This window comes from Ursus maritimus, unplaced genomic scaffold (assembly GCF_017311325.1).
Source record: "Ursus maritimus isolate PB19 unplaced genomic scaffold, ASM1731132v1 scaffold_18, whole genome shotgun sequence".
Taxonomy (NCBI): Eukaryota; Metazoa; Chordata; class Mammalia; order Carnivora; family Ursidae; genus Ursus; species Ursus maritimus.
This window is the reverse complement of record NW_024424230.1, coordinates 55,336,512-55,360,143: the sequence shown is the minus strand read 5'-3', so window position 1 is coordinate 55,360,143 and position 23,632 is coordinate 55,336,512. Positions and strand designations below refer to the sequence as shown.

General features: G+C 39.0%; 1 protein-coding gene across 1 annotated transcript in view; it reads right to left on the bottom strand.

Annotated features, from left to right (window-relative positions):
• The window catches only part of PTPRM (protein tyrosine phosphatase receptor type M), a 749,396-nt gene that overhangs the window by 413,331 nt on the left and 312,433 nt on the right, over positions 1–23,632 (bottom strand). The window contains exons 5-6 of the mRNA XM_040632384.1: positions 22,542–22,620; positions 1,413–1,528 (exon numbers count right to left, since the gene is read on the bottom strand). Coding sequence (XP_040488318.1) covers positions 1,413–1,528; positions 22,542–22,620 — 195 coding nt within the window. The remainder of the gene's footprint in view (positions 1–1,412; positions 1,529–22,541; positions 22,621–23,632) is intronic.

The window sequence follows — 23,632 nt, the reverse complement described above, 5'->3', positions numbered from 1 at the left end:
CCTACAGTAGCGAGTACAAAACTTTGAGAGAGAAACAAATAGTAAAGATGAATTTGGTGCATGCAGTCTCAGTCCTCTGCATACATTCCTCCTTGCTGGCCAGGACATGTTCTCACGGGGACAGCAGGAGATGAGAAAACAGTGACATCAAGGTAGAAGGGTGAGGAATTGTGCAGCAGGTCCAAGAGTATTTAAGAATCCTCCTTCAGAATGTATTCCCCAGTTGTCAACACATTATTGACTAATCCTGGGATGGTACATTTGGCCGGCTTCCATTTTCCTCAGAAGGGCAGGAGTAAAAACGATCTTTTATTTCAGTCGTGATGATGAAAAGGCAAGAGGAATTTCAAAATTATAAAGTGTCACGCAAATGTGACATGTCACGATCACCATGACACTGCAGAAGAGGAGGGACGATAGGAGGTGGGGAGGCAATACGCAGAGGAAAGGTCAGCACGTGTGAAGTGGCAGTCGTGGGGGGACGGAACAGATACACAAAGGCGTTAAATCACGAAGCAGCTCAGGAGCAAACTAAAATAAATATACAATGAACCAAACTAAAAACCAACTACAAGACCTACAAGGAAAGAGGGGTGGGTGGGAATCCACAGAGTCACGGCAAAGAACGAGCAGCCTGCAGATCAATACATAAAAGGAGGAAACGAGAATGAAACTAGAGAATGCCGTGGGGTGGGGAGATGAAACTCAGAGCGTAAAGGAGCAGGTGGCATTCGGGTTAGAAAGGTCGGGTCACTTAATCCCACTCATTCTCTCAGAATTCTGGCGACTGTGGATACATCCATGAAACTATGTGCCAGGCAAAATACATACAGTGGAATTTGAAAGATCATAAAACAAGACACACAAATTATGATTACACTAAAAATGTCTACTGAAATACTCAAAAGATGTATTGTTAATTTCTAAGTTGAGCGTTTTTTTCTTGTGAGAATTAAAATGACAAAAAGGCCTATACGTGTGTGTGTGTGTGTGTGTGTGTGTGTGTGTGTGTGTGTGTGTCAGAGAGAGAGAGAGAGAGAGAGAGAGAGATGCTCTGGACAGTTCTCAAGAGAAACAGTAGGGGAGAGCTCTATACTGGGTACTTTACTATCGTGCTCTACAAGTAATTTGACAACCACATCGTCAAAGCAAGATGGCTAAGCAGAGGCAAAGGGAAAAAACAGAAATTTAAAGGAAAAAAAAAAGTTCTGTGAAGAACAGTAGGCATTATCTAGAACTCTTAGGAATCTCACAGTTTATCAGTAAAGAAGGAAAGGAACAGAGACAAGTCACAGCATCAATCGTCCATCAGCAACCCGACACTGAACTGGATCCCTGAGCCCTTCCCTGGGGGGGGGGGGGCACTGCTGCCTCTGGACTCTCCCCGCCCCTGTGACGGGGAGTTACTGTACCTGCAACCAGAGCCTGTCGCCCGCCACGGTCCGGCCGATGGCGCTGCACTGGAAGGTGGCAAACTGGCCCGCGTTGACCTCCACGTTCTGAATCCGCAGGAAGTGGGGGGTTCTGGCTACATGGAGAGAGAGAGTTCAAGATATTAAAAGTGGCGATCTGTCACTTATATGTGTCTTTTTTGAATCTATCTGCAATTCGGGGCCCTTCCATTTTGTTTACCTTTGAAGAAAATGCGGCTTTTGCTTATAAGAATGCTTTCAAGATCCCATTAGGATTGTAAAAGGTATCACGGAAGGCTTTGGCGTACTCTGTGAAAAGCATTCTGGGATAGAACCAAGAAGAAAGAAGATCTTTTATTGTTCCTGCTGTGCAAATTATCATAGCTCAGCAGTCTTCTTGTAATAACAGATCTGTATTAATAAAGATTACACTGAAGCCTAATTGATGTTTTGAACAAAAACATATTAGATATTTATACTAGCAACATGAAAAGAACAGTAAGAAGTTAAATGATGTTGTCAAGGAAACTTTTTGAGCCAAGTACAAAGCTGTGCATAATATATATTTTAATACAACTAATTGGTATGCAGTATTACTTATGTAATATTTCCCAACTACCAAAAATACTATCCCCATAGACAGACGCTGTGGAATACTGCTGGGACTGCCATAGCATGGCAGTTTCTGCTGATTCTTACTCCCAGTTCAAGAAGAAAGAATGGTTCCAAATGCTGAACAACAGTAAGTCTCATAAGATACATTGTCCATGGGGGACAACCCTCTGAATAAAGGATAATTCTATTTGCTCGGAGAAGCACAGACCAAATACCTGCAACGGACTGAACACATGTGTGAAGGAACTGGCATGACAGGTCAGGAATTAAACTTTATGAATTTTATGATAACTTGTATTTTTTAGGAAAAAGTCTCTTATCACAGCAGTAATAAGGCAAAAGCAAGGGGCTGGGAAGAAGGTTAGGGAGTAGAAAAGGAAGAGAACAGGATGCTGGTATTTTCTGGGAGGGATGGATAAATCTGGACAATAATTAGAATAAATTTCTTATGCCTTGCCAGCTTGTCCTCACCATCAATGTGTCTTTAGGCCATGTCTAAACACCTTCAAAGAATGGTACCCCACTACTGAGTACCCAAACATGATAAACCAGCACTAATATTAGCCTGTGCAGAACATAATTAGGAATGGAAGTGGGTTACTACCAAGAACAAAGGGAAATGCATTTAAATATCAGTAACACACAGGAAAAGCCCATTACTACTTTGGAGGCCACTACTAATTCGAAAAATGTATTCATGATGCTTAGCATGCAGAATGTCCTATATAACTCCTAAAAAAGCAGCATAACTATGGGTCATTGTTTCTAATACTAATATACTAATTTGAAGCCCTAGGACCTATTTTTCATTAATCTAAATTGTCCTTGGCCAAGAATACCATGATGTTGTGGTTTTTAAAGACCTCTGTAAAAAGTCCCTAAATCAAATTTCTCTTCTAGTCTCTGTTCCCAAAAAAGCTGAAAGATGTTTTGCTTTTAGAAAATGGCAAAGGTAACATGTTTTGAGCATTTATGTGCCAGAAACTTTTCCAATGAACATTCACAAATGTTCTGTGAGGTAGGTATGTTTTCCGTTTTGCAGATGGGGGAACTTGTGGGTTCTTGCCTAGTAAGTGTCAGAACCAGAGTGTGAACAGTTCCAAAGCCCAGGCACATTGAGTTGAATATCTATTTGTAAATTAATAATAAAATTATTAAAAATTAATAAAATACATGCTTAAAATTCATCAATGAATTCATATTATTTGAATTGATTTGTATTACTTAACTAAATTGATTTTATATTCTTTAAAACTGTTTACTTGCAATTTCAACTTCTGTAGAATTCTACTCTCCTATCCTCACCTCTGATACAAATGAACAAACGTTTGCTATACGAAAATTCCTAACAATTACTATTTTAGGTTGACCTACATTAGGGGTTCCCAATATCAATAGAAATCATTAAGAATTTGAGATTTGACCAAATTAATAGGACTACATCGGAAGTAAAAAAGCTGTCTGCTTGTCAAGGAAATATAAGCAAATGGAATATTCCTCTTCTTCAAATCCAACACAAGACGTCCATTATAGCACACCTGTCGGCAACTGGAAACTTTTTCGACTATTTTTCCGGTGTAAATAATTCTAAGCACATTACCCTCAGCCACCGGACATCACACTAGACTATGTACACTGCATCCAAGAAAGGAAGAAAGCTGGTGGAAGTGGAAACTCCGCTGCTCACTCGTGTGTTTGTCCAGCAGCAGATTACAGCTGCTTCACGGGAATTCCACGGTAGCTGATGAGAGCGCTCTGTGCTCTGCAGGCTTTCCGGACACACACACATGTACACACACACACACACACACACACACACACACACACACAGCCCTGCACTGCTGGCTCCCTAGGGAGCTGCAAAGGTACATTTCCTGTCAACCACCCTGAGCATTGGGGTCCCCTTTCAAGGGGTCTCCCAGTCGCACAGCCTCCGTCCATCTACAGAAACTGCTCTCCTCAGATTACCAGCAAGCCCCTAACCGGCCCAACAGCCTTTATTCCTTCCTCCTCCTGTCTCCAAAGAAGAAATGTTTTCAGCCACACTGATCTTCTTCCAAACCTTCCCCCAAAAAGCTTTCAAAATTCTACTTTCAGAGTCATTTTCCTGCAGCTTTTTCCTTTGTTCATTCTTCTTTGTGCTCCTCCCCTAGATGCAGATTTGTCTCAGAATCAGGACTCAGCTCGCTTCCCTTTCCAGAGTGTGTGTGCACCGGGCAGGTGTCCTCTACCCCCACAGTGCAATGTGAGACTCTTGGGAACAAGGAAGCTGTTACCCTGTCACCACACAATACTCCTGCTGGCCACAGAGGAAGTTCTCCATTATCAGGAAGCTTGGAGCCACTCCAGTTAACTGTGTGCCTCCGCAAGGGCAGACGAACCCTCCAGAGTCAGACCTGACATCACGCCACGCCCCAGACAGAGGGCATCCAGACCACAGACAACAAGCCGCTGTATTCGCCGTTGGTGAGCTGAGGGCTGGAGCCAGATCCACTGCTGGGGTCACACCAGGATGACAGCTCACAAGCCAGGCGCGCCCAGAGGCTGATAGATGCTACAGGGAACTGTTGTCCTAAGAACACAGTTTAAAAAAAATAATAAACTGAGGGTTGGGGGGGCGGCGCTGGGGGAATGTACTAGCTCAGTGAAGGTAGTAAGGAGGGCATGTATTGCATGGAGCACTGGGTGTTATACACAAACAATGAATCATGGAACACTACATCAAAAACTAAAGATGTACTGTATGGTGACTAACATATAATAAAAAAAAAATCAGACCCTCTGTCCAATAAAGGAAAAACTGGGTCCTAGGGGAAAGGTAGGGGCAAATGAGAAAGACAGCTGACTTCAGATTTTGTGAGATGAACCCAGTATGCAGAAAGCACGGAGAGGCATGTTTCCCTAAGGGTGAAGAAGAGTTTTCAAACAGAGACTGCCAGAACATGGTAGCAGCTGGCTAGCGAGGCAGCCGTTTGTAGACACAGGGATTACAGTGGGCTGGGCAGAGAAGTGGGTAGACCAGGAGGTGGGGTGTCAGTTGCGACTGGCCTGCTACGGACTGTTGCCCGCTCTCAGCGGTTTGTTCAAGGCCAGATAAGGGCCCTTGTCACCTCCTCCGCCATTGCCTCGGTAGTGCTCCACCTGCAGTGATGGAGTCCTTGCTTGCTTTCTCCGTGAGTATTTTGGGTATGGGGGCTGTGTCTTCAGTGCCCTCTTTGGAGACCCCTCTTGCATCCATGGGTAAACCATAACCAGGCTTATGGTGTGAGTCACATTTAGAACGAGTATACTCTCTGAAGCTAGAACCCCAGGCTTCCTTGCGTAGAAGGTGTCCCTGGGGCTGGAAGCTCTTTCATCAGGTTTCGGTTTTGGTCCCTCTCTCCTCCCTGTTTCGTCCTGCTCCTCTCATGGGAACCACTCAGGCAGCTGGCGTGTCCCTTTCCAAGTCCCTGATGCCCACGTGCTCCCCCAGACAGGGCTTCCTTTCCCATTGGCATGACTTTGAGAAGGATAATTTAGACCTTCAATGGTTCTTTTGAGAAAATCTCCCAGGCTGGCTCCCACGTACATTGAGCATCACCTCCACTTTCACGCTCCTGTGGATTGTTAAAGACAGATTGTCCTGCTCGTTTGACAGGTAGGACGCCTCACTGATGTTGCCCTCTCCTGTCCATCTCATGCCTCCTTCTGCTCATCTCTTGCTGAAGGCCACTGTAACAAGCTGGGTCCCTTAGACAAGGGTTTTGAGTGTGCGGCCATCTTTTATAACTTCTGGTAAAGGGGTGTGGTACCTGAGGTGCTATTGTGCTGTTTCACCCTACTTGGGTAAGCCCAGGGTCAGTTCTGAGCCTGTCCTAAAAGGTTGGGAAGCATTTTGAGTATCACTCCTGGTATTTCCTTACATAGTTAAGCTACTAAAAATTAAAAATCAAAAGGGTTTCCCCTAAAAATCCATTGCAAAACCCCCATGTGTTGCCCACGTACGTCTTAGGCCTTGCCTTCTTGCCCTGTGACCCACCTATGACTCCTCCTCTCCTTTGTCTCCCTCCCACCCCTCAAGGCCCCCAAGGATTTTCTCAAAATCCCTCTTGCTCTTCTTATGCACTACAAGTGAGTTCTCTTCAAGTTCTCAACCAGAAGGTCTAATCAAAGTACGTGGAGACAACACAGTTTAACGTCCCCTCTCCTCCTACAGATGCAAAAATGCAAGAAAGATTCCCTTCCCTGTAGTAACATTTCCTTTCCTGATATAACCATTAGAGATTTTCAGCCCTTCAAAGGCTTTTATACTTCTGAGTGGCACAAGGGGAAAGCTAAAATACATTTAGTTTGAACATCAAGAGTACGCTTCCCATGGGCTAAAATCATTTACAAAAAATGAATTTCAAATCTTGAAATTTTTAATTTCACCCCTTATCTAGCATGGCAGGAGAATTTTGGAGGAGTAAGGGTGGGATACCCATATAGTTCTCTTTTTCTTTGTTGAAATACTATAGCGTGTTTCCACACTGCCTGAGAAATAGTATCATTCAATTTCCCCCAGACCTGAATGGCATCTGAAAACAACTTACCTGGGTCAACTTCACTTACACATTCTTCCTACTAATATGGTTAATATATTTAAAAATGTCCAAGATATTGGAAATCAATTGAATTCTTTTTCCTAGGATGTGTTTTTAAATAATTTATTTTTCTCTTTTAGAAAATATTATCAATAATAAACATTAAAAATAGAGAAGTATTTAATTTTTTAATCATATAAAATTTTATCTCTAAGAAGCAATTTTGGAAATATGCATGTATTTCTGCACACTGTTTTTAAAAAATGGAACGTATCCTGTAACCTATTGAGGAGACACACAGCATGTTGACCTAAAGCCTGGACAACCTGAGGAACGCTGGGAAACTGAACTTTGATTCATCCAGGAACATTCATAGAGATTATTTATTGCACTAGGTGAGAAGACAGATGAAAAGCTAAATCATGAGAATAGCTGAAAATGGGATAGGAATGGGGAGCGGTGGAATGAAGGTTAAAAAAAAAAAAATTGTTGGAACCAAAAAAGGAAGTTTCTAGCACTTGGTAGAATCCTCTCTCCGGGGACATATCATGGGCAGCTACGCTATTCATGGGTTGCTCTGGGGTCTCTGGTGGGAGCTTCTGGCTTTGCATTGTACTATCAGAACAACCCCCTGCCATTAAGAAAACTAAATACTCTCTAACATGGTTTATTGGTATCTTTCTCCCTTTTTGTGGTAACCATGCACTTAAAAAAAACTAACAAAATATTGTCAGCATTTTCCCATCTTAAATATACATCTAAAACTTTCTGAAAATCTGCCTGATACACATCGACGGTTCTCAACTGGGGCAATGGCACCCCCCAGGGAACATCTCACAATGTCTGGAGACATTTTCGGTTGTCACAACAGGGATGGAGAAGGTGGAGGTACTCTTGGTATCTAGTGAAAAGAGACCATGGATGGTGTGAAACATCCTGAAGTGCACAAGACAGCCCCCGCAAAAAAGAATCACCTGACCCAAAATGTCAATAGGGTCGAAGCTGAGAAGTCCTGAATACATGATAAAGACATACAAAAGTTTACTTGACCATCCTCTACTGTTGAACATTTGGGTTTCTTATACATAATGCCAAGATGAAAGTTTTCATAATTAAATCGTCATATAGACTTTCTGCTTTTTCCTTAGGATAAATTTTCAGAAATTGAATTTAGTAAGACAAAAGAAATGCATTTTAAAAAGACTTTTGATTATGCTAAGTGAAGTAAGTCAAGCAGAGAAAGACAATTATCATATGGTTTCACTCATTTATGGAACATAAGGAATAGCAGGGAGATCGGTAGGAGAAGGAAGGGAAGAAGGAAGAGAGGGTAAACAGAGGGGGAATGAACCATGAGAGACTATGGACTCTGGGAAACAAACTGAGGGCTTCAGAGGGGAGAGGGTTGGGGGAATGGGATAGGCTGGTGATGGGTAGTAAGGAGGGCATGTATTGCATGGAGCCCTAGGTGTTATATGCAAACAATGAATCATGGAACTTTACATCAAAACCTAGGAATGTACTGTATGGTGACTAACTCTCTACTAGCAGGGCATATAAAAGAGCTCTTTTCACCACACCATCAAAAATACCAAGTATTAATTTCTGTAATCTGTCTTGAGAAGCTCATGAAATATACGTACTCTGCTCTATCAGCTGACTTAATAATAATAAATAATGTGAATATCAGAACTGTCACTAGTTCTGCCACTGGGCTGTTCATCCACTGGGAAGCCCACCTCAGGAAGACTGCTTTCCTAGAGGTTCTGTTTCAAGCAATGGCTAACTGAACCAAAAAGAAAGACACAGAAAAACTCATTTATCAATACAGTAAGCAATACTTACTGCCTCCAGGGGGTTGTTTGTTAGGATACAACTTACATTTTTAATTTGGAGGCCAAAGATATGATTATGTGAAAGTCTGTCTTTGCCCCTGTTCTTAAAGATTTGTTGGACAGAATGAAAGTTATTACTTTTCCTGTAGAAGTATTTTGATCTTTAATACAGCTTTCTGAAAGACTGCCAGTGCATATTACTCACACAGTAAGGTTAAAGGTCTAAGGAATTTATACCTCTGTTCAAATTGTATTTTGGAAGGGCCCTTCCCTGGAATGGACTGTCTTTGGTTTGGGAAATAGCATTGCTTAGTTGAGAGAAAGACTGCCAGAAAAAAATAATCTAGCTAAGATAATAAAAGCCACAACTCAAATGAAAACCAGATGAACACATAATACAAACCTATTAAGCATAAACACTTTTATAAGCAACTTCTCCTTTTCAGATGAAAGATAATTAATTGACCTAAATGGAAGATAGTAACTCATCCACCAGGGTGAACAAGACAAAAGGACTGTGGAATTCTATTATCCAGATCAGTTTCTTCTAAGAACACAGAAGTCAAAATTTCTAATAATACTGTTGTAAGTTTTTTTCAATAAATGTTAAAGGCCTATATCATCTTTCCAAAGTTTTAAGATGCCTGGATCCTCCCTGTCCAGTGATGTGAATTCTAGAAGTGTTTTCAAATGGGAAGGCTGACACTATTTTAAGATTTGGATTTCTGCCACATGTGCTCAAACATTCAAGCATCAATATTTCAGCCCCTTACTACCTCTGAACAGAAGCAAAAGTTCTTTAACCCAAGTCTTAGTGGATATATATAATTTGTAAAACAGGGATTTAAAAAAAAAGTACTAAAAAAAAAAGTACTTATCACATAGGGTTGGGAAAAAGATTAAACAAGATGAAGCCAGGAAGGTATTCTGTGTGCCTGGTACCCTCAAAAATGTTCATTACTATTTAAAATAACTAATCTATCACTGGAAACTGGAAAAGATCCCAAGAAAAAAAGCTCTACAGCCAGAAAAGTTTTGATCCCATGCTGAGCTGTATGCTCAGAACCCTGCCAAACTATCTTAATTGTAACACCAGGTATAGCACCGTTAGAGTAGAAAATTTCAATCTATCCCATATTCAAAGAGAAAAATTCTTTCTCTCTCTCCAAATTTATAGGCCCATTCGTCTCCTGGATACCCTTTCAAAATGCAATGCCAGCTCTCTTCTAAAATCTGCAGGAGTTCTAAAAACTAAATATCTTCCATGAAGATCAAACAGGATTTTTACTACAACTCTCCTATTTTCTCATCTTTGCCATATTCTGTTGCTTCTTATTAAGAAAACTGTTGTTAAAAGAATAGAGATTTTCAGGTATTAATCTCAAATCAAACTTTGATCTCAAAGCCAAGAACTATTGGCCACGATGCAAATCATTTTGTAGATGTTTCATATTATTGATCCTTCAAAGCCTGCACAAAATGCTAACAACAAAATCAAAGAACGGTAATTTGCGAGATCAAAGTGCAGACTGAAGCCGGCAAAAGAGGACTGGGTCCTGACCCTTTCTTATTTTCATTTGCATTTTAATGTAATGGCATAGGTTGAAATGAACTGGAGGCATTCCCAAACTGCCAGAACAATCAATCAACTCTTTTATTCCTGTAGCATGTCTTCACAAACAAGGAAGCCAACCTCTGCCTAAGGAATGGCCTGGGACTGCCCACATTGAGACACAGTACATTTTGCAAACATTTTTCTTTTTAAATTTTTAGATGGACGTTGCTAAATCACCCCACGTAAGTAATCGATCAGTTTAGCTACTTAATCTGTTGCTAACTTATTTTAGTGGATCCATCAGGATGGAGTGCCTAAAAATAGTAATAACAGCTCACGTTTATTGAGCTCTTAGAATGTGCCAAGCACTGTTCTAAGTTCTTGATGTTCATCAACTCATTTAATCCTCACATTTACCCCACTGAGTTAACCATCATTGTTATTATCATCCCCATTATACGAATGTGTGTATAGGGCCAAAGAGGCCAAGTAACTCTTATGATAGAAGCAGGAAGCTTTGCTCTGCACTGGTTACAGGACCAAACTTTTTTTTTTTTTTGCTTGAAAGATAAAGATGGATCTTAGTGAAATAATTTTTCAAGTGGCAAAACAGACTTAACATTCTTATCATAGAAAAATAAGTTAGGTACTATATACAAGTAACTTTTATAAGTCACTCATATCTTAAAGAAGAACGACTGATATTTGGGGGGAGAAAAATCCAAGTTAGGTTCCTGTGTGTTTAAAATGAAATGTCAGTTCTGAATACCATGCGCCTCTCAGTCAAAGCATGTGATCTGTCATTACTCAACAGAATGTAATTCAGAAAACAATTCTATTTTTTTGTCACTATTATTCTTATTTTACTCATACTGCTTATAATGTCTTCATAAACAATCTAAATTTAGAAATAGGCAAGCAATATGTGGATATGCAAATAAATCAGTGAGGGAAAAAAATAATTTTATTTTATAAAATAAGAATGATTTTGAACCTGGGATGCTATATTATGAAGTCAGCATTTCTTAAATGTTAAAAAAAAATTGCTAACTTATTTCATATTCAAAAGTAGTAAAATACCATAGTACTGGATTTTATATACACTTTATGTAATATATGGCATGTGGGTTTTTGTTTTCAATCTTTTTCAACAGGTAACCTACTAAATGAAAGAAGACATTTGAAAATGATATATCCAATAAGGGGTTAATATTCAAAATATATAACGAACTCTTACAACTCAACACCAAAAATACCTAATAAACTGATTAAAAATAGGTGGAGGACCTGAATAGACATTTCTCCATAGAAGACATACAGATGGCCAACAAACACATGAAAAGATGTTCAATATCACTGATCATCAGGAAAACACAAATCAAAACCACAGTGTGAGATACCATCTCACACCAATCAGAATGGCTAGTATGAATAAGACAAGAAATAACAAGGGTTGGCATGGATGTGGAGGAAAGGGAACCCCTGAGCACGACTGCTGGGAACTGGTGGGGCTAATCTGTGACAACATGCATAGATATACAGAGTATTATGCTAAGTCAAATGAGTCAGGCAAAAAAAGATAAATACCATGTGATTTCACATATATGTTTAATCAAAAAACAAAACAAACAAAATAGAAACAGACTCATAAGTACAGAAAACAAACGGTGGTTGCTGAAGGGGAGTGGGAGAATGGATGAAATAGATTAAGAGGAATGAATTTCCAGTTTTAAAGTAAACAAGTCACAGGGATGAAAGTACAGCATAAAAAATGTAGTCTATAATACTTTAATATTTTTTATGGCTACAGATGGTAACTATGCTTATTGTGAGCATTGAATAACGTACAGAATTATCTAATCACTATGTCGTACACTTGAAACTAATACAACATTGTATGTCAACTATACTTTAATAAAAAAAAATGCCAAAGGGAGTTCTTTGAGTGGAAGTAAAAGAATGCTAATTAACATCATAAAAATATAAAAAGGTAGGATAAATCTCACTGGTAATGGTAAATTTATAGTCATAGTTAGATTTTGCAATATGGTAATAGTGGTACATAACTCATTTACAGCTCTAAAAGTTATTTAAAAAATATAGTAAAAATAACTATAAATAGAATGATCTGTTGTTAGTTACACAATATAAAAAACATATAAATTTTAACAACAGAACCTATTTGTGATAACCTAAAGTATGAGGAGGAGGAGATGTAAAATTGTAAAGCTTCCAAATTCTATTAAAGGTAAGTTGTTGTCAGTTTAAAATAGGGTGTTGTAAGTTTAAGATATTTTATGTAAGCTTTATGGGAATTATATAGAAAAATTTTGTAGTAATTCACGAAAGAGCAAAACAAAGAAGTCAAAGCATATTAAAACCAAAAACATCGAAACACACAAAAATGACACCAGAATCAGAAACAAGGAAAAATAGATCTACAAAGCAACCAGAAAGAAATTAACAAAATGGAAATAGTTCTTTCCTGTCAATAGTTACAATAAATATAAATGGATTAAAAGACACAGAATGTCTGAAAAGATAAAAAACAAAAACAAGATCCAACAACGTGCTGCCTACAAGAGAAGCACTTTAGCCTTAAAGACACACATAGCCCTGGATGTTATACACAACTAATGAATCGTTTAACACTACATCAAAAACTAATGACGTACTATATGTTGGCTAGCTGAACATGGAAAAAAAAAAAAAAGACACGCATACGATGAGAGTGAAGAGATGGAAAAAGACATTTCAAGCAAATGGTAACCAAAGAAAAAAGAAAAAGGAAAAGAAAAAGAAAGAAAAAGAAAAGAAAATCAGGAGTAACTATACTTAGACAAGACAGACTTTAAGTTAAAAATGATAAAACGAGGCAAAGAAAGTCATTATGTAATGACAAAGGGGCCTACTACATCAAGGAGCTATAAAAATTAGAAGTAACAAGAAGATGTATGTACACCATGGTGAAGCAGCGACATACAAAAGCAAAAACTTCTAGAAACAAAAGGAGAAATAAACAGTAACATAATAATAGTTGGGGATTTTAACACCCCACTCTCAACAATGGACAGAGCATGTGGTCACAGAATCATTAAGGAAACAGCAGACTTGCACAACACTATAGACCAAACAGACCTAACAAGCATACATAAAACATTCTATCCAACAACAGCAGAATATACATTCTTCTCAAGCATACACAGATTATTTTCTAGGATAGACCATATGTTAAGCCACAAAACAAGTCTTAGCAAATTTAAGAAGATTGAAATGGTACCAAGAATCTTTTCTGACCACAACGGAATGAAACTGGAAATCAATAACAAGACGAAAACTGGAAAATTCATGAACACATGGAAATTAAACTACTCCCTCCTGAACAACAAATGGATCAAAGAAACATTAAAAGGGGAGAAAAGATTTCTTTAGATAAACAAAAATGGAAAAACAAAATATCAGAACGTGTGGGATGCAGCAAAAGTAGTTCTAAGAAAAAAAAAAAAAGTAGTTCTAAGAGGGAGCTTCGTAGCCATATATGTCTACTTAAGAAGCAAAAAGGATCCTAAATATACAACCTAACTCTACATCTTAAAGAACTAGAAAAAGAACAAACTGAGCCCAAAGTTAGCAGAAAAAAGGAAACAACAAAGATTAGAGCAGAAAAAACAAAGAACAGAAAACATTAGAAAAGATTAGCTAAACTAAGAGTTCGTTCTTTCAAAAGATAAACAAAATTGACAAATACTTAGGTAGACTAACCAAGTTAAAAAAGAGCGGACCCAAAGCAACAAATTGTAAATGAAATAGGAGACATTACAACTGATACCACAGTAATTCGAAGGGTTATAGGAGGCTACCAAAAACAACTTTTATGCAAGAAAAACTTTTATGCCAACAAACTAAACAACCTAGAAGAAATGGAAAAAAAATTCATAGAAACATAGAGCTTACCAAGACTAATTCCTGAAGAAATAGAAAATTTTAATAGACCAATTATGAGTAAGGAGATGAATCCGTTAACCAAAAATCTCTCAATGAAGAAAAGCCCAGGACTAAAGGGCTTCACCACTGAATTTTACCAAACATTTAAGGAAGAATTAACACCAATCCTTCTCAGACTCTTCTACAAAATAGAAGAGGAGGAAATAGTCCCAAACTCATTTTATGAATCCAGCATTTTCCTGATACTAAAACTAGAAAAGAATGCTACTAAAAACAAAACAAAAGGAAACAACTACAGGCCAGGATCCATGATGACTGTAGATGAAAACATTCTCAATAAAATATTGGCAAACCAATTCAGCAGCACATTAAAAGGATCATACACCTTGATCACGGGAAATTTATTCCTAGGATGCAAGGGTAGTTTAACATATGCAAATCAATCAATATGATTGTTTCACATTAATAGAATGAAGAAAAAGAATCATATGATCATCTCAATAGATGCAGAAAAAGCAATGGACAAAATTCAATATCCATTCATGATAACAACTCTGAACAAATTATACATAGAAGGAACATATGTCAGCACAATAAAGGTCACATATGACAAGCCCACAGATAATACTACACCAAATGGTGAAATGTTGAAAGCTTTTCCTCTGAGATTAGAGTAAGACAAGATTGCCATTTTCACCACTTCTGGTCAACACAGTTCTAGAAGTCTTAAGTAGGGCAATCAGACAAGAAAAAGAAATAAAAGTTATCAGAATGAGAGAGAGAGAGAGAGAGGGAGAGGGAGAGGGAGAGGGAGAGAGAGAGAGAGAGAGAGAGAGAGAGAGAGAGAGAGAGAGAAAGAAAGAAAGAAAACTATCCTTATTTGCAGATAACATATTTTATATAGAAGAAAAGCTAAAGACTCAACAAAAAAACTATTACATCAATGAATCCAGTAAAGTCCCAGAGTACAAAATTAACATATAAAATTGAGTAGTATTTCTATACACTGACAACAAATTTTCTGAAAAAGAAATAAAGCAATCAATCTCATTTACAATAGCATCAAAATCAATACAATACACAGGGATAAATTTAGCTAAGGAGGTGAAAGCTCTCTACACTGAAAACTATAAGACACTGATGAAAAAAATTTTAGAAAATACAAATAAATGGCAAGGTAGCCCGTGTTCATAGACTGTAAATTAATATTTTTATTTTTTATTATTTTTAATTATTTTTTATTATGTTCAGTTAGCCAGAATATAGTATATCATTAGTTTCTGACGTAGTGTTCGACAATTCATTAGCTGCGTATATCACCCAGTGCTCATCACAACACGTGCCCTCCTTAATACCCATCACTCTGTTATCCTATCCCTTCACCCCTCTCCCCTCTGTAATCCCCAGTTTGTTTTCTGGAGTCCAGAGGCTCTCATGGTTAATCTCCCTCTCTGATTTCTTCCTGTCCAGTTTTCCTTCCCTTCCCCTGTGGTCTTCCATGCTATTCCTTATGTTCCACATATTAGTGAAACCATATAATTGTCCTTCTCTGCTTGACTTAATTTCACTCAGCCTGAGCTCCTCCAGTTCTATCCACGTTGATGCGAATGGCTGGTATTCATCCTTTCTGATGGCTGAGTAATACTGCACTGTATATATGGACCACATCTGCTTTATCCATTCATCTGTCGAAGGGCATCTCGGCTTCTTCCACGGTTTGGCTATTGTGGACATTGCTGCTATGAACGTGGGGTGCATGCACCGTTTCTTTTCACTACATCTGTATCTTTGGGGTAAATACCTAGTAGGCAATTGCTGGGTTGTAAGGTAGCTCTACTTTTATTATGTTTTAAAGATTTTTTAATTTACTCTTTTAAGTGACAGAGTGAGAGCACGAACAGAGGGAAGGGTCAGAGGGAGAGGGAGAAGCAGACTCCCCACTGAGAAGGGAGCCTGAGGCCAGGCTTAATCCCAGGACCCTGGGATGATGACCCGAGCCAAAGGCAGACACTCAACTGACTGAGCCATCCAGGCATCCCAAGAATTAATATTTTTAAAATGTCGATACTACCAAAAGCCATCTATAGATTCAATGCAAATGTTACTGAGATTCCAGTAGCATTTTCTTTAAGGAGTAGAAAAAAAAAAAAACACTCCTAAAACTTATATGGAACCGCAAAAGACCCTGAATATCCAGAGCAATCCTGAGAAAGAACAAAGCAGGAGGCACCACATTTCTTGATTTCAAGCTACACTATAAATCTATAGTCATCAAAATGGCATGGTACTGACATAAAAACAGAGAAACAGACGAATGGAACAGAATTGAGAGCCCAGAAATATACCCAGCATACACAGTCAACTGATTTTAAAAAAGGAAGTCAATACTCAATGGAAAAAAGACAGTATTTTCAATAATGGAACTGGGATAAATGGATATTCACATGTATAAGAATGAAATCTGACCCGTATCTTATACCATACACAGAAATTAATTTGAAATGGATTAAAGACTTAAATGTGAGACCTGAAACCTGAAACTCCGAGACAGAAACAAAGGAATACAGCTCCTTGGCATGGATCTTAATAATCACTCTTTAGATATGACACCTAAAGCACAAGAAAAGAACAAAAATTAAACATGTGAGACTACATCGAACTGAAAACTTCTGCTCAACAAAATAAGCTATCAATGAAGTGAAATGACAACCTTATGGAATGGGAAAAATATTTGTAAACCATATATATGACGAGGATTTAATATCCAAACTGTATAAAAAAAACTCATACAACTTAATAGCAAAAAAATGACAATAACCTAATGAAAAAATGGACAAAGGACCTGAATAGATATCTCTTCAAAATATATGAAAGATCAATAGGTGCATGAAAACAAAAGATGCTCAACATCACTAGTCATTAGAGAAATGCAAATTAAAACCACAATGAGATATCACCTCATGCCTGTTAGAAGGACCAGCATCAAAAATACAAGAGGTGGGGCGCCTGGGTGGCGCAGTCGTTAGGCGTCTGCCTTCGGCTCAGGGCGTGATCCCGGCGTTCCGGGATCGAGCCCCACATCGGGCTCCTCCGCTGGGAGCCTGCTTCTTCCTCTCCCACTCCCCCTGCTTGTGTTCCCTCTCTCGCTGGCTGTCTCTCTCTGTCAAATGTATAAATTAAAAAAAAATTCAAGAGGTAACACATACCAGTATTGATGTGGCGAAAAGGCAATACTGATGGGAATGTAAATTGGTGCAGCCACTGGAAAACAGTATGGAGGGTCCTCAAAAAAAAAATAAAAATAGAGCTACCTTATGATCCAACAATTCTGCTTCTAGCAATTTGTCCAAAGGTACTGAAAACACTAACTGGAAGAGATATCTGCACCCTCGTGTTCACAGCAGCGTTATTTACGACAGCCAATACATGGAAACAGCTTAAGTTTCTATCAACTGATAAGTGGATAAAGAAGTTGTGGAACATATATACAATGGAATATTATTCAGTTATAAAACACAAGGAAATTCTATCACTTGTGACAACATGGATGGACCTCAAGGGCATTACGCTAAGTGAAATAAGTCAGAGAAAGACCAATACTGTACGATTTCATTTACATATGGAATCTAAAAGGAAACAAACAAACAAGAAAAAAAACTCATAGAAAAAGAGATCAGACTTGTAGTAACCAGAGGAGGAGCTGAAAGGGAGGTGAAAGGGAGGAAAGTGGTCAAAAGGAACAAACTTCCAGTTATAAATAAATACTAGGGATGTGAGGTACAACACGATGACTAGCTCTCCCTGCTGTGTGATACACAGAAAAGTTAAGGAAGTAAATCCTATGAGCTGTCATCACAAGGGGAACATTTGTTTTCTTTTTCTTTGTATCTTTTTATTGTATCTATATGAGAAGATGGATGCTAGCTGAACCTATCGTGGTGATCATCTCATAATAAATGTGTATCAAACCACCATGCTGATGCCTTAAACTTTTACAGTGATGTATGTCAATTATTTCTCAATAAAACTAAGGAGAAAAGATAAATAACTCAATTAGAAATGGGGAAAAATCTAAATAGTCATTTCTTTAAAAAGGTACGTAAGTGGCCAATAAACAGACAAAAAGAAGCTTCACGTAATTAGCCATTAGGGAATCAAAACCACAAAGAAATACCACTTCAAAGCCATGGAGGTAAAAAAAAAAAAAAAAAGAAAAAAAAAGACAAATGACAAATATTGGCAAGAACCCCTGCTCCTCAGAATGTAAAATGGTGCAGCCAGTTTGATAAAAAATTTCAGTGTCACCCAAAATGCTAAACATATTCTGTGACCCAGTAACTCCCCTTCTAAGTATGATTCCAAAAGAATTGAAAACGAATGTCCACGCAAAACCCTGTAACAGAAATGTTCGTCACAGTGTTATTCCCAATAGCCTCAAATTAGAAACGACTCAAACCTCCACCAGTTGATGAACGCGTAAAGAACCTGAAGTATGTCATACAATGGACTATTTCGCAGCTTCAGGAATGAAGTATTGACAGTCTAGAACATGGATGAACCACAGAATGTTGTGGGAAGTGAAAGAAGCCAGACAGAAAAGACCATGTACTGTATGATTCCATTTAAATGAACTCTGAGAAAACAAGCAAAGCTATAGAGACAGAAAGTAGATTAGTAATTGCCTACGGGGCAGAGGCCAAGGGAATGGAGACTTGACGCAAGAGTGGGTACAGGGTTTCTTTTGGGGGTGATGAAAATATTCTAAAGTTGATTATGGTGATGGTTTCACTAACTGTAAATATACTAAAAACACTGAATTGTACACTTTAAGTGGGTGAATTGTATGATAACATGAATTATTTCTCAATAAACCTGTTAAAATGCTGCATGGCTTGTAAGACATAAAGATACATGCCAGCATTACAAGGTGATAACAGAAACACCCATACATGCATAGCTTATAACCTGCTTAAAAATAGGAGACATTATGAAGCTGACAAAATGCTTCTTCAGGTTCTCCTACTAGGATTACTGAACCAAATTCAAAATATATTTTGAGTGTGCATACCAAATACAAAAATTATCTGTGTTCATTAGAAGGGGGCTTAAGCCATCGAGCTGCTGGTTCCGCACAGCCATATCCACATTTCATGCTGATCCTGCATTTTATTGTCACGACATTAAAATCAATTTTATGAGCAACTGTATACTCTTAACAGAACAAGTACTTTAAAAAAAATGTTGAAATGCCTACTCGTAAACCTATATGAATCGAAACAGGAGCCTTTAGAGGGAAGTAAATAAGTTCAGCAGTTTTGCATCTTTTTGGAAAGCGTAGTTTTAGATATGAAATATTTATGCTCCCTTAGGATTTAAATCTAATGACCATCACGATTTCAAAATAATTGATTATTATTCAGAAATATTGCTGGGAAATCCCTTAAAATATTACCTGCAAAGCTTTACATTTTAAGACCAAGCTATTGCCTTCTTTAAAATCTTTATTTGCATGTTTTCCCCATAAACTTAGAGGTTCAGGAAAAAATAACTACAGAAGGGCCATCATCAAAACCATTTAAAGCTTACAGTTCAAAATGCTGTTGTACCATACATCACCCTGGTAGAGAGCCCATTTTGCAATTCTGTGTCTCTTAAGAGCAGTTTGCAAAGCCAATTAGGTATCGGCACCAGTATTCTCCAAAGGAGAGACCATAAACACCATGTCTGTGGCTACAGGCAGCTGAGCTTGGAAGGAATGAACAGAACTGCAGGAGACACATTTCGGGAGGCTCTGATAGAAGGACAAGCATTAAGTACGCCTTTGTATCTTACTGAAGACAATGACTCAAATCCTGCGGAATGGGAGGAGCCACGCATCAGGAGCTACTTTGTTGGCAGATGGCCAGATGTAGAGCAAACCCTGGACAGACAGCAGGACGGACCCCTGCAAACTTGGCCTCATCCTCTGCATCTGCAGCACGGCGGCAAAAACATCTGTCTTGGGGCGATGGTTGCTCTGAGTAATGGGAGCGCTCAGCACATAGTAGGCATGCATCATTCCTCTATTTTCTTTAACCTCCTGATAAGAGGTGAATCGGAGGTGGGATCATTTATGTACATTAGAAGACCCCATGGCATTTTTCCAAGCCCAAGGCTATTACTCTGAGGATCTGGCCAAGTTCCAACCAGGTAATTATATTCCGCTTCCTAAATTTGCCCTGCTGTTCCAATTAGGTACAGCATTGTTCGTTTTCCTGCCTTTTCAGAAAAAAAGGGGAGAAATTCTTCTTGAACTCACCAGTCCTGCTGACAGAAGGAAGGCAAATGCGATGTGTTACAGAAGTAACGTCTGCCTCAGTAAGGAGCAAGATGATTGCGGTGTTTGAACTTTGGTGTTGTGGCAAGCTCTGAGCACCAGAGAAAGATCTCAGGGAGAGCAAAATCACTCTGGATGGAATCAGATGACTGTGCCATGATACCCTCGTCAGATGACGACCACAAAGGCTCTCAGTAACTACCACAGGGAATGAGCTCATGATCTCTTCAATCCAGGCAATAAAAGCAGAGACACTTCTGCAAATGTGTGTATCTTTAATATCATTGCAGGTATAACCACTTTCTCAGGAATGTGGGTAGGGACCATCGGCAGAAATCCAGGCATGTATGAACCAGCCAGTCTCTCCTTCATGCTGGGGACCCTAAAAATAAAGCAGGCTGCCTTCCCTCACATGGCCAAAGATTTAAGGTCTGACAATATCAATTCTGGGCAAGGATATAAGGAAAATAAAACTCCCATGCATTGCTGGTGGGACTATAAACTGGTTCAGACACTTTTCATAGAAATTTGGCAGCATCTAGTAAAACTAAAAGTGTTTCTACCCTACATCCCAGCAATCCTGCTTCTAAGAATATGCCCTACTGAGGGTCTTGTACATTGCACCGAGGCACGCCCACGGATGTTCACTGCAGCCATGTTTGTCATGAAGAACAACTGGGGGAAAAAGCTAAATGTTCAAGGAAGAATAGAGAAATAAAATATAATATATTCCTATGATAGAATATCATGGATTGACCTTAAAAACATAATGCTAAGTGGAGAAAAAATATACAGAGTAATCTGGAGAGCTGGATACTATTCATTAGAATTTACAAAAGGGAAACATTACTTTCTTACTTTTTTTATGAATCACATAGTGATTATGGGGAAAAGCACACCTACATGCATCCCCACACACATGCACACACATGTACACGCATGCCCACACACAGACATCTGCAGCTTTTTGGTTGTTAAGCTCTCAAAGTACTATTCTGGGGTTGGGAAATGCCCCATTGTATGTTTTTTGGTAAAAGTCTTGGCCTGACTCCCAGGATAGAAGGCGAAAAAGCCACAGTGGGCTTGCCTAGATGACCCCGATCGCTAGCAAGGGAATGAGCATAAGTTCTAGCTTGCCAACCCTGACAATCCCACTCGAGGTCTTGAGTCTAAGGCCGGGGAGGCAAAGGTACAGAGACGGTGACAAATATTCCGGCAGGTGGCAAGGTTGCAGCACCCCTGCCCTATGGATGGCCCCTCAGGCATAGCAGTCACCATGGTTCTGGCTGCAGAGTCTCCCTTTTGGCTCCCACGCATTACTGGAGCCTAGATCACCGATGTTCCCCGTGATTCTATTTGTCACTAATTCCCTTTCTATACAAAGCTTTTCTGCTTAAAACAGCTACATCTGTTTCTACTGCTTGTGGAATATGAACCTTACAGATGGAGGGGGCAGCAGCAAGCTCATCCCAGTGGTGGCCCCAGAGGAGGCAGGGGAGAAACAGGACTGGCTACATGTAATTTTTTATTTTGATTTAATGACAATGGTTCAGATACAAATATGACAGCCTGTTAATAGCTGTTGATACTGAACAGTAAAAAAGAAAAGTGTGTGTTTATCACTCATTGGAATTTTTAAAGTATTAATTTTTAAAAGATGAAGAGCAGGCCATTTCTGGAATCTCTAAGTGATTTAGGTAGATTTGTTGTATTTCACAGATCCCAGACCTGTTTGGGGTCATATTCTTTTTTTTTTTTTTTAAAGATTTTATTTATTTATTTGACAGAGACAGCCAGTGAGAGAGGGAGCACAGCAGGGGGAGTGGGAGAGGAAGAAGCAGGCTCCCAGCGGAGGAGCCCGATGTGGGACTTGATCCCGGAACACCGGGATCACGCCCTGAGCCGAAGGCAGACGCTTAACGACTGTGCTACCCAGGCGCCCCTGGGGTCATATTCTTTTAAAGTAGGCCAGTAATACACTGAATTTAGCAGAAAAATGCACAGATTCTCAATGTTTAACCTGTTCTTCTATTTAAAAGGGAAATCCACAGATCACTGCAAGGATGTCTGATTATATCAAAGTAGCCCATTAGTCCCCATTCCTAATCTTCATTACATACAATGAATGACACATGAAATAGATGTTTTTGGACTTCTGGCTAACAAAGCAATACCTAAAGACTTGTCAGGAACTCTTCTGGCAAGATAACTTCTCCCCAGGTTTCAGTGTCTTCTCTTAACCTGTAGCATAAATATGTCCCCAATGATGGACCCAAATGTGTAAGAGTTGTGGCAACTTACTGCATGGATGTCCCAACACCTTCACTTCATCAATAGCGAGGTAGCCTTGATGTCCAGAAGTTATCACTTCAAAAATCACCTGGAAAATTAAGAAAGATTTACAGTATTCACTCATTTTGTCGGAGTTTTACCAAACGTCTCCTACATACAAGACATGTAGTTCATTCATTCATTCATTCATTCATTCATTCATTCATGTTCCCAACAACCATCAGTAGAGCGCCTGATATCTGCCAGTCAATGTTCCAGGTTCTAAGATGACAAAGATAGAAAAGATCCCAATCCAGTTTTCAGGGAAGGGGTGAGTCAGATAGCATCCCACCTCAACATTCACCTGGTAAGGGAGTAATAGCATGGTTAAGAGCTACTATTTGGAAGACAGAGGCTTAAAGTCATTTACCAGAGACAATGTTGAGACTTAAATTGCTTTAAGAGAATATATTTTCCGGTCAACTCCTTTGAGGGGATTCTATGACCATGCTGAACCATGTGGGGCCCTGGGTTTTATACAACTAAAATGAAAAAACTACCATAAGTGCTGTGAAAGAAAAGTACAGGGTACGGAATAATATATACCAAAAGGACCTCCCGAGAGGAGGTTGCATTTCTCCTAACAGCTGAATATGAATGAGAAAAGAGAGTAAGGCTTCTTCCTGGGCATGTGCAAAGGCCCTGAGATAGACATGGCCATGGTCATGAAGTGGAGTATTGGGACCTACAGCTATAAAAGTCAGCTGTGACCAGGTTACAGAGGCTCCTCTCATAGGGTAGAGATTCCAGGGAAGACACTATATTAGTAATATAAAAAAAGCTGTGGCTGCTGAAATTCAGATGGCAGAGGTATGAATTAAGAGCAGAATGACATAAAAATCTCTACAGTGGTAAAATCAAGAGGTCTTTAGCAAATGTTTGATCACAGGAAAAGTAAGGCAAGAAAAGAAGGGCAATAGGCTCTGAAGTTCTCAGAATGAATGACATTTTTGAGATTGTAGAGCCACTTCAGAGAAATTGAGGTTAAAGGAGAAAAAAGAAGCATTAAGAAGTTATTAATGTTCTTAACATGATTGTCTAAAGTTGTCTCTTATCAGGCT